Below are 12,039 nucleotides of genomic sequence, written 5' to 3' on the forward strand. Positions count from 1 at the left end.
AAACCTAATCTGCAGTTCTACAAGATGACTCTTACAGGTCAAACTTTAATGATACTAAAGCAATGAATAACCAATAGTCGACCTCCTTCAACCCATACAGGACGGTCTATGGAGCTGTGCGGTCCCAATATGAGTGAGAGTGGAGGCTCTCTGTGCCAGGTGAAGCAGCTTCCCTGCCACAGTGTCCCCCTTTGTCGCCTGCAGGCCAGTGGACACCACATGCACAACCACCCACACCTCACCCACCAGCCTTGGGTCAACCACCCAGTGCCGGCTGTGGCCTCCAGCCCGGCCGTGGCCATCCGACACCGGGTAAATGGAGCCATGGCGGCCAGCTGCAGCAGCCCAGAGTGTGCGGCCTCCAGACTCGGAGAGGAAGCAGCACTGGCCCGGAGCATCTCTCCAGGGAAGGTGCTGGTGACAGGTGGAGGGGGATACTTTGGCTTTAGGCTGGGGAGAGCGCTGGCCAGCCAGGGGATGTCAGTGCTCCTTCTGGACATGAATAAGCCTCCCTGTGACATCCCTGATGGAGCGAGTTTCTATCAGGTACCTACTGTTTGAAATCCTGCTATTATTCCAATTGATACTTCTCTATTTTGTTTTCAACGTTCCCTTGCATATCTTTGCCCAAAATAAGACAATTCAGCACCAGTATACTGTTGACGTGTAATGCTCTTCTTCTTAAATACTTTGTAACTGCAGGACTCATGTCTGATAATGATTATTTAGCCATGCAGCTGTAGCTGTTGTTTTTTTTTGTTTTGGTTTTTTTGCATTTTGTCAAGTCACACTGTCCCTTCACTAGTAGGATGAACAAAGAACAACATAACCAGTACGACCTGTATGTCCTATAATTTTTTGGCACCATTTTGGATTTTTTTAGCAATTATTTAACATCCTCTTCTTCATTAACCACAAATCAGAAATTAAAATGAACATTGACACAGGTTTCGCTCGCTGTAATCATTCCTCCTGTTAGTAAGTGTAAGTGATGGGGGACAAAATCCACAGTCCTGGTTTTAAGCAAAAATGTTAGTAAAAGTTTATCTGAAGATAATATGAAGTTTCAGCCATCTGAGTTAGTCAAATACAGTCACTTTGTGTTTTGACAGTGTTTTCCAGTTCAACTGCAGTGGAAGGATCAACAAAAAGAGGGAATTCGGCACTTAAAAGAGAGTAACTTTGAAAGATATTGACTTGAATTGACTTGATTTAACTAATTTGAACAGCTGGAGCCTCATATTAGCTTCAGATAAACTTTTAAATACATTTTAGCATGAAAGGAGACTTCTGGATATTGTCCTCCATCACTTTTGTTGTAAGTTCATTATAAAGGGATCTCTTAAGAACAGGGGTAATGATTACAACAAGAAAAATGTGTGGCACTGTTCATTTGGGAACCTGACCATTATAGGATAGTCATGAAAAACTGTGAACCCCTCCTTTAATTTAAACCAGGGGTCCTAACTTTTTAATTTTAGTTTTGTGTTTGTTCTTCTTTCGTTTCCCTGCACATTCATTTTCATTTTTAAGTGCCTTTTTTTTAATTCAAATTTTTTGGAAACTCAAACTCAAAACAACTTAAAACCCACCAAAGCTGACAGACACTGAGTCATGTCATAAGGATGTCTTTTGTGTTATAAACAACATGAAATACACGGTGTGAGTTCTGACACATCCTTATAACTCACACTGCTACATGCAGACTTGAAAATCAACTCTAGTGTTTTCTTGCGTCAGCCAGCATCAGTTTGTCTCGGTGGTTTGTCTGCATGCTGGCTGGAAACAGACACAGGTGAGTGATCCGCCTCAGAGCGCCAGCTGCTGACTGGGTCAGAGAGGGTGGTGACATGATTCAGGTTTCACCTGCAAGCCTCGTGGCACACTTACCTTAATTATAAACGTCCTTTCATGGGGTGGTTAGTGACTCACACCGCCACATGTACCAGTCTGTGTCACTTAACCTTCAATGCTCCCGACCTGGCAAACTGCTTATGTTGTGTTGAGAATAAACGAACACGTAAAAGTGTCAGAAATCAATATTGTAATTGAAAATTTGCTGTGTTCCAACTGTCAAAAGTGTATTTAATCTGTGTTCTGTTATGGATGAAACATAACTAAACATATTGAGCTTCCATGTTAAGAAAAATGTCCTGGCATTAACCAACCGAGGATAATTACTCTTATCTTGTTCTTACAGAGTGATATCCGGGACTATTCCTCCCTCTATAAGTTGTGTGAAGGGGTCGACTGTATATTCCACACAGCATCTTACGGCATGTCCGGGCCAGAACAGGTGACCTCCTTCATGTCTTCTGTGGCACCTTCTCAATACTTCTCATTCAGACAAAAGTCAGAGAGACAAGAGGGACACGTTTCACTGCATTAAGTCTATCTTATGTCCTTGTTAGATTCACTTTTCATTACTTAGGCCTTTATTTTCACTCAGAAAGACACACTGAGGAGCAGCTGCCACTGTCCATAGTAATTTAAGATTAATCATGTGCTTAATGTGTACTATAGTAGCTTACAGTATCTCAAAGCAGACTTTTCGAACTCAGTATTTACTGTAAGAATCAGTCGCTGCATCCAATCTGCAGAACAAGCTGGATAAGGACTAGAATTCCTTGTGACAACTGATGATAAATACAATGATGGCTCACTTAGTAGAGCACACACCTGCCTCATAACACCCTCAGTGCTCCACCAATAAACAATTAAGGCGAACACACAGTTGTTTTCTTGCTTGTTTTTGTATGAGTCATAATGTACGTTTAAGAGGTGAACATACTGTGAGATGCTTTTAACAGATAATAAGAACGCTGGAGGTAAAATTAGGGATATTGTACACTTGTTATAATGTGGATGAATAATCAAAATGTAGAGAGATGATGTCATTAAGAAGTGACATTTTTCTCTCTGTGTCTCTGTCTCCAGCTGCGGAAAGAGCAAGTGGAGTCGGTCAATGTTGGTGGGACCAATAATGTCATAAATGGTAAGAATACGTGTAAAAACTTTAATACCTATCACCAAACGTCCCACATACACTGTAATGAAACATTTAAATGATTTCTGAATATCATTTGAACACTGGAAATAGTTAGTGGTAAAAGGGAACTTGACATTCTTCATTGTGATGTGGAAATGTGTTTTTAGTTAAAATTTTTAATCACTGACTTTGCTAAAAGCTAAAAAATATGGGAGCAAAGACATTTTGATTTTTTTTATACAATGTATGTCTATGTCTCAGTGTGCAAAGAGAGGAGCATCCCCCGACTAGTGTACACCAGTACCATCAATGTAGTGTTTGCTGGGAAACCAATTGAGGATGGCGATGAGGCTTCAGTGCCTTATGTGCCCCCCGACGTGGTGAGTAAAGAGAATTAGATCAAACTGAAGTATGACTGTTGCCAACCTTCAACAGTAAACCATATAAACAGTATAAATTCTTCTAAATCTGCTCATGTGCCACCAAAACTTAACAAAAATAAAATATGTCATTGTGGTTTTATAAAACAGTGTATTGGAACATAAGGAAAACTGGGATGAAGAACTGAACAAAAGGTCAAAATTATAAGACATAAAATCAGACATTAAAATTACTCAGAGGGTTATTTAATGCTTCTGTGTTTCTTTCTGTTGCAGCACATTGACCACTACTCCAGAACTAAAGCTATTGCAGAGCAGATGGTCCTCGCAGCCAACGGATGCTCCCTCAAAGGTGTGAAATGATCAGTGTGTGCAATGACAAGCGTATCCACAGTATAACATGAAAACGCTGCAATCAGAGATTGAAACCTATGGCCTTCGGTTTCTATGTAAATGTGTTTGTATGTTTGAAAGAGAGACTGAGGCAGTGGTTGCCATGGAAACCCAGCCGCCTATGTGTACAATCCAACATGACAGTAACATCAGTTTAAATTTAGAGCAGGGCAGAACAGTATGATTGAAGTGCAGCATTGATGTGACTTAATGTCTTGAGTAGTACATGCACGCGCGCACGCACACACACACACACATGCACACACATGCACACACATACTGCACATATACTCACTCTCAATCTTCTAATCAGTGGGTTTTAGGTTCCACTACGTGCTTTACATAAAGAGGTGTGAAGCCTCCCATTTCCTCCTTAGGTGTCACCCTGCACCCTATCAGTGAGCATCACCTTATACATTCAATTAACCTTAGAGCATGGGGCTGTCTTCATTATATACTGCAGGTTAAAGTCCATGCAACCTCTGCAGGAGGATGTGGCTTACTTTTTTTTTTTTTCCACTGGCTCGGACTTAGAGGCCAGACACCTCAGGGAAATTAGTGCTACTGTATTAAAGGATAGGTTCACAATTTTTCAAGTCTGGCCTATAACAATAGTCAGGTGCTCAAATGAACTTTGACACGTGTTTTTCTCTATAATCATTCCTCCTGTTCATACTGGCCATTAAGAGGTCTTTACTTTCTATGTGATGGGGAACAAAATCCACAGTTTTCCTTCTGTGCAAAAACTGTATTTCAAAGCTTATTTGAAGCTGATATGAGGCTTCAGCTGTCCAAATGTGTCAAATCAATTCAATATCTTTCAAAGTTACTGTGTTTTTAGTGCCAAATTCCCCTTTTATGCTATGATCATTCCACTGCACCTGAAAGGGAAAACATTGATGGAGATTTTCTAATGGTCAGTATGTACAGGAGGAATCATAACAGCGAGCAAAACATGTTTGAATGTTCATATTTGCACCTGACTGTTGTTTTAAGACAGACTTGAAAAATTGTGAACCTATCCTTTAAAAATATGAAAGAGCTTTTATGTAGTAGTTAACTGGGCAAAAATACATAAATGTATATATTCTCAGTGGTTTGAATTCTCTCTTGTGAAGGCGGAGGCCTGCTGCGGACCTGTGTCCTACGGCCCTGCGGCATATATGGACCAGAAGAGAGGAGACACCTCCACAGAGTGATGGTGAGGGATGGACACAAACATAATTTATAGTCCTGTATCATGATAAATGTAGATAGATTTCTTTCACGTTGGCACAGGAGAAGAAAAATCTTGCAGTGTCTGAAGGCACTTCTTGTGCGCCTCCCTGGCAGAATGTGTTCCTGCCTGAAGAGTTTACATTATTGATGGAGCTCTCCGGGGCATCTAGTTACAACCCACTTTTCTTCCAGTCTTTCCTCTGTGAGGTAGCAGTGCAGTCTGGTGAAAGGCTGCATGTGTTTGGCTGTGTTCTGAGTTTACTGTTGGTCAAGTGGCCAAGAAGGTGAAGTTTTTAGATACTGCACACTGTAAGGTTAATTCAAGACTTAATTATGCACAAGCTGGAGTTAATGAGTGCAAAACATTTTAGCTCAAATTGTGTAAACTTTATGTTCCTGCTGAACATTTTCTGAAAAATTAGCATACCATAAGCTTTCATTTGTGTAAGGCCATTAGTTCTCTCAGAGTTATGTTATCATTGCTTTGTAATGTCATTGCAAAGACTCTTTCTTGGTAAAGCCTTAAAAAATTCCAGCACCCTAATTTTAACCCTAACCCTAACCCTAACCCTACCATCAGCTGACAAAAAGCTACATCAGCAATGAACAAGCCTGGATATTTTGTAGAAAATGACATGAATTTAGTTGTGTCATGCATTAAAAAAAAAGCTGTTCGGCAGCCTTACATGTCAGATGTCATTATTTTTCAAAACACCATTTTAATGTAACTTTGACAAATTATGAAGGCAACAAAATATTCACTGTCTCCAAATTTTCATACCATGCTAACATGAACTGAAAGCTATGGTACATTAAAAAAATCTATGGATGTTTGCTAAGAGATCAATAGTAATATGTATGTTGTATGGGGTTAATTGTCCAAAACATGCAAAATCACTAAGATTGTACTTAAATCTGGATTTTAAGGTTTGTTCACATTCATTATCAGAAAAAAATCCAAAATTGGAACGATAGAAAACACGCATACGACCATAAACTATGATGAAAAAGGAGTAAAACCCAAAACAAACAAGAAATAGATCAAACTGTCCACTTATTATCCCTCATCTCTCTGTCTCTCTGTCCAGGTGAATGTGGAGCGTCGGTTGTTTAGTTTCAGGTTTGGCGACCCCCGGGCCAGGATGAACTGGGTACACGTAGATAACCTGGTGCTGGCCCACATGCTGGCAGCAGAGGCTCTCACACTGAAGAGGAGCTGTGTCTCTGTGAGTCACACTGTGCACCTCAGAACAAAGAGTCAACACCCATAGATTCATGTGATGAGACGCCTTTCAGCAACAAAACCACACATACAACATGAATATTGGCTCTATTTATCTGGATCCCCCTCTAGTTCTGCTCTAATACTTCTTTTAGTCAACCTCTCTGTTCTGCACATCAAGACCAAAGATGAGAGATAGATAGTTGTCTCATAGATTAAATAAAGATAATATAGAGTGTTTCCTTTATAACAGGCCTCTGTTTTCTGTTCTTTTGCAGAGTGGACAGGTCTATTTCATTAATGATGGACTTTCAGTCAATCTATTTGAGTGGTTGACACCTTTGGTGAGTTAAAGGAAAACACTGGTGATATTCTATGTTTTTCTTATGTTAACAAGTCCCTTGAAAAGAATAAAACTAATAATACATTGAAGCCACTAACAAGTATTGTCTGTGTAGCTTATTTCTGTGCATCATAAAGATAATTGTTGTCCAAAAACATTTAAAAACACCTCAATAAGCCACAGTGTAGCACCTTTATTACAGTCAACATGGCAACTGTAATTTATTTTGAGTCAATTACCACATACACTGTTCTGCTGCTGTAAATACTCACTGTCACAACAAACGTGTATTAGTCTGCAGCTGAAAATAGTCCCCAACAAATTTACTATTTACTCCTGTTGATGTAACATTTGTCAAACATGAGAGCGCCCTGCTGATTTAAGAAATTATCAAGACTTAAAAAAAAAAGAAACTATATATTTATGAGTCAAACTGTAAAGATTTATCTTCAGTAGGAACCAATGGGCCTGATTGCCACAGACAGGTTAGGGAAGACAGAGAGTACTGAGACATTTACTGGCACATTGTTGGATTTTTATGGGATTTGTTGACAATAAGAAAAATCTAAAGTAACTCCTGCTTTATTCTTTAAAATTTCAAAGATATTTACCGATTAATTGAAATTGCATTTCGTTGCAATCTCATGTTTCTATTGCAGTTTGAAAAGCTGGGTTACAGCAGGCCGTTGATAAACCTGCCAGTTTCGCTTGTCTATTCAGCAGGTAGCCCATCTCTTTTTTTTTTTTTTTTTTAAATTTGTACTCCTTTTAAATGTCACTTAAAAAACCATATTTGCATGAAAATGTGTTGAGTTGTTCGTACTAATAACCCCGATATATGTGGTTTTCTTCTATTTCCAGCTATCCTGGTTGAATATTTGCATATAGTCCTGAGACCTGTGATAGAAGTGCCTCTCCTCTTTACCAGAAGTGAGGTAATTACTCTTCCTTCTTCCTCTCCTGCCTCCTTAAAAACTTTCTCTCTCTCTCTCTCAGGCTTCAAATGAATGATTCAACCATTTTCTGCTCTTTAGCATGTTCTTAATGCAGTTTTAAGTGACGCACTGCAGCTGAACTCTGCGTTTGATACTTGAAAGAAAAGGCAAAAACGGATAATTTCTTGTAACTCAACTGCCTCAGAGAGCTCCTTTAGCTGTGTAACTTGAATGAACTCAGTCTGACAGTTTGAAGAGATACATTTTGGATCATGATAATGTGACTCCATAGTGCTGAAAGTTGTGTGTGAACATATACATGCCTACCTAATTAAAAGTGTCTAGTGTGTTGGAGATGGGGGGAGGTGGGGGTTTAGGTTACCTGCTCCCTGATGAGTAGATTCTTGTTTAAGTCTCTCCCACAACAGTGAAGACAGACTTCATTAAGGTGGGTATTTTCCTATCAGCCCCCTGCTCTCCCCCTCCCTCATCTGATGCTATCTTGTGTGCATGAATTATGGAAAACCAAGGTGAACCTTCAAATGAATTCAAAAAATACTGGCAGGTAAAGAAATGCCAAAGCTGTCATAGTCAATGGAAGCCTTTGACTTCGATCTGCTGGTCCGTGGCACCATTAAAAAACATTAACTTGCATTGAGAATTATAATGTAACAGGCTTTGCAATAATCCTGCCCGGGGAGGCCTTTACGATGCATCTCAAGGAGCCTCCGTCATGGCCTGCAAGGTCCTCATGAATGTGTGATGAGGCAGAAACCAAAGCTGAGCCTGTGGGCCTGCACCTGGAGCTCATTCTGTCAGACAGCTGCTGGCCGGGGGATCGATGATTGTCCTGTGAATAAAACATAAACTGCTGTGGGGTCAGAACAGGAAGTTCAAGATGAAGTTGACAGGAAGTGACCTCAGTACACTGGCTGTTGCCATGGTGAGCGGAGTCGGGCAACCTCTTGGCTGGGCTCAAATGAACCTGCTGACTCTCAGGTTAAGTCAGCCGTCGCGTGACGTGCAGAGTAGTTTTTTTCTCTCGCACATAAATTCCATTTCTGCAATCACATTAAAGGAGATGCTGATTCAATAAGCTTAAAGGATGAGAGTAGTGATACTATATAGTACTAATATTCCATATTTTATCTCATTGTTTGTCCCATGAAAAGACCAAAACCCTGAATTAATCCTACTAAAAAGTGTTGTCTGTGTAGTCAAAGCCTGATATATCTTGTTCCTCTGTGCCGTAGAGCTCAAATGTTGTCCAAAAAATTATAAAAACACACAAATGAACCACATCGTTGCACTGGGTGACATGTTCCTTCATTACAATGAACGTGGGCACTGTAGTTTATTTTTTAGTCAGCTCTATATGTCCTGCTGCCGTAAATATTGACAGGAACACCAAATGTGTATTAATCCGCAGCTGAAAATAGTCCCTAGCAAATGCACACTTTACTCCTGTTTGAGTAGCTTTTGCTAAAGACTACAATGCCTAGCTTTTTTTTTTTAGGAAATTACTGAGACTTTAAAAAAAAAAAATCAAAGTGAGAATGAAAAGGCTGGAATCTGAGTACCACAGACAGGATATTGAAGCGAATATTGAGAGACGGGCTAACATATTGTTGATATTCTCAAGGGACAAAAATAGAGATTAAAGCCAGTCTTATCCTTTAAGGACAAGGATAAAGATATAATTTACACACACATAAAAGTGAAACAAACCAATTCAGAAATCTGATGCATGAATCAACATTATGTGCAAAGCAATTACTGACAAATGATGCAGCACTAAAAATGTTTTCTTAGCACAGCGACACTATGAAATTCATTATCAATAGAAATTTGTCATGAGCCATTTCACCACCGAAATGTATTTTATGTATCAGTTTATTTGTCAGGGACCATAATTATTGATTAGAAGGCTAATTTTAATTCTTCTATGGCCAGATATTAGAGACAACCTACACACATCGTCAGCATTACAGACCACATTTTGGATATTACTAATGTCCTGCGTCACTGATGACTTTTTGAATACAGATTCATCTCAAGTGAGTGAAAATTGATAGCAGTAGAAAGGTACAGCTATACCAGAGGGATATACATATATAGTCAAGATGATCGTCAAGTCAGACAGGAAGAGCAGGACTCAGCAGTTTGTGGTTGTAGTGTGTCTAACTATGATACTATACTGGCAAATCAATATACAACAACTTGGTATAAGTCATACAGTGAAGCTATGAGGATATTTTGTGAAAGGTTTACATCACAAGACCTGAACTCTTCCGTAACTGTTTGTACTTCACATGCAGACACTTTATCCTCAGCCAGTAAGAAGATGCAGTAACCGGAGGCATCCATCAGTTGTAGGCTATCAGAATGTAAAATCAAGCTTGCCAAATAGAGGTTAATCTGAACAATTAGCCTCACAGTGTGGCCTTTAACTTTGGTGTTTTGGTCTAGACTTCTTTGGAGCAGCTGAATATCCACAGGAGCTTCTGTCTTGATGAAAAAAAAACCTGGTGAAACATACCTCAAATGCTTAATGTTCACTTGCAGGTGAGGAACATAGCAGTAAGCCACACCTTCAAGATCGACAAGGCCCGTCGAGAGCTCGGTTACTGTCCGAAACCCTACAGTCTGGCGGACTCTGTGGAACAGTACCTGAAGTCCCGGCGGCCCTGCTCCAGCTCACCTCTTTTCAACCTCTCCTGGACCTCTCAGCTGCCCAGACACCTCATTCTTCTGCTGTTTATGGGCCTCAGTCTGGTGCTACTGATGTTGTGCTGCATACTCAGTCAGGACTAGTCTGGTTGATAAAAAAAAACAACAATTTTCACTGTACTGTATGGACAGTTGTCTCCGTCATTTTGTTTTCAAATCACACACTTCCTTTTCTTAGTTAGAAAATAAAACGTTTTGCTTAGATATTTAAAAAATGTCTCACAGTTTATGTAGGTTATGTAATGTGCTTCCTTTTCTCTGTTTTGATGTTGGTATACGTGTGTCTGAGTGCAAAACTAAAAGGCTACTGAAAAGTATTAAACCTGAGTTGCGTGAATGCTCTGGATTTCTCCACAGTTTGAAGTTGATTTCATTAAAAGGAAAAATATCTAACTTTGTATTACAAATATTTCCATTTTCGTTGATTGTATTTAAAGCATGCCTCCAGTTTCTATTATTTATATTTGTTGTGATTTACACATCTTTAGAATTTAATTAGTATTTAATAGTAATTTTGTACACGTTTAGAAATAAAAGCATCAACAATGAATGCCAATTACCATTTTATATCTGTAATGAGCACATTCATTTATAAGTTCTTTCTTTGCTCAAGTCTTTCTGTGAGGAAATGCTTATGGTTCTCTTTCTATAAAATAAACATGAAGTAGTGTCATTATGAAGAGTAAACTGGTGTCTTTGTGCACATACAGGTCGTCAAAAGATGGCGCACTTGCACTATGAATGATTTTCACAGCAGCATGAAGTAATGTGAAGCAGCAAAATGAGTCGAATAGGCGCACAGGCGTAACGTGAAAAAAACGTTATCATGTTTACACGTTTCAGTTGATCATGTAGATCTCTGAGAGCAAATAATCATCAAAATGAAACACATCTGGCAGCGGTGGGATTCGAACCCACGCCATCGAAATGACTGGAGCCTAAATCCAGCGCCTTAGACCACTCGGCCACGCTACCAGTGTCTTCGGTCGTGGTCATTTATAACTAAATAGCTTCCTCTAGCAATGATAGCCGTAATGTTTTTAACGGTATTATTTTAAATATTCTCTTACTTTTTTGTTGTATTGCAATTGTGTTCAATTAATAGTGCCACACGCAACGATATGTGATATCAAACACTAGAAGCTAAGCTATATGTTTGTACATGATTGTCATCGTGTTATTGATAACAATACGTCATGTTACAGGCTTGTGTCGTCACTGTCTGTGTCGTCACGCTATTGGACATATTTGCCAACACTTTTGAACCTTTGATTGATTTTGTGTGAACGTGATTAACTTTAAACGAAAAATGGATTTGAAATGTGAAAGTCGTGTATATTTCAACAGTAGCTTTTACAATGTAAAACTCATTAAATAGATTAAATGGCCCTGCATTTTTTTTAAAAAAAGTTACTTGTCCAGAAATACTAGCAAAGGTATCACAAGTTAAAGTACTAACTATGAAGCATAATAGCAGAATCAGAGTTATACATTATTATATATTGATGGATTATAGCAGGTCAAACACAAACTAATGTCAACTGTTTTATATGCTGTTGGCTACTTTAACCCACCGTATCATATTTTTTGGATTTTGTATGTAAAAGAAATATGATGGTGAAATATGATTATGATGTGAAATATGGTTTCCTTTATTTTTTCCCTCCCTAAAGGTATAACATAGCATAATATGGAAATACAGAAATAAAGTTCAAGTACCCCAAGCCTGTACTTTAGTGCTGTACTTCTACAACTGACTACTGCTTAATATGTCCCCTTGAAGGTGTGGGTGATCATATGTCACCTTTCATCTTGGAATTAAAATGTTG

The 12,039-nt window shown here is 39.0% G+C and overlaps 1 protein-coding gene, 1 long non-coding RNA gene and 1 other non-coding gene across 3 annotated transcripts; 1 reads left to right on the plus strand and 2 right to left on the minus strand.

Annotated features, from left to right (window-relative positions):
* Nucleotides 1-108: 108 nt before the first annotated feature.
* Nucleotides 109-10,423, plus strand: sdr42e2 (short chain dehydrogenase/reductase family 42E, member 2). Its single transcript, XM_042393093.1, has 11 exons — nucleotides 109-546; nucleotides 2,201-2,296; nucleotides 2,938-2,995; nucleotides 3,251-3,369; nucleotides 3,646-3,721; nucleotides 4,881-4,963; nucleotides 6,069-6,206; nucleotides 6,481-6,546; nucleotides 7,205-7,268; nucleotides 7,407-7,480; nucleotides 10,046-10,423. The coding sequence occupies exons 1-11, from the start codon at nucleotides 109-111 to the stop codon at nucleotides 10,292-10,294; spliced, it is 1,461 nt and encodes a 486-aa protein (XP_042249027.1). The 3' UTR covers nucleotides 10,295-10,423.
* Nucleotides 9,052-11,379, minus strand: LOC121884331. Its single transcript, XR_006092328.1, has 3 exons — nucleotides 11,281-11,379; nucleotides 10,182-10,295; nucleotides 9,052-10,005 (listed from the first exon to the last, which is right to left on the minus strand). It is a non-coding gene; the product is annotated as an uncharacterized LOC121884331 (long non-coding RNA).
* On the minus strand, nucleotides 11,104-11,185 carry trnal-uag. Its single transcript has one exon. It is a non-coding gene; the product is annotated as a tRNA-Leu (tRNA).
* Nucleotides 11,380-12,039: the final 660 nt, after the last annotated feature.

The sequence above is a fragment of the Thunnus maccoyii genome, chromosome 18 (assembly GCF_910596095.1).
Source record: "Thunnus maccoyii chromosome 18, fThuMac1.1, whole genome shotgun sequence".
Taxonomy (NCBI): domain Eukaryota; kingdom Metazoa; phylum Chordata; class Actinopteri; order Scombriformes; family Scombridae; genus Thunnus; species Thunnus maccoyii.

Coding starts and splice junctions, on each gene's coding strand:
- sdr42e2 (XM_042393093.1), top strand. CDS start 109: ATGGAGCTGTGCGGTCCCAATATGAGTGAGAGTGGAGGCTCTCTGTGC. Junction 4,964..6,068: donor GACACCTCCACAGAGTGATG/GTGAGGGATGGA, acceptor CTCTCTGTCCAG/GTGAATGTGGAGCGTCGGTT. Junction 6,547..7,204: donor TTGAGTGGTTGACACCTTTG/GTGAGTTAAAGG, acceptor TTTCTATTGCAG/TTTGAAAAGCTGGGTTACAG.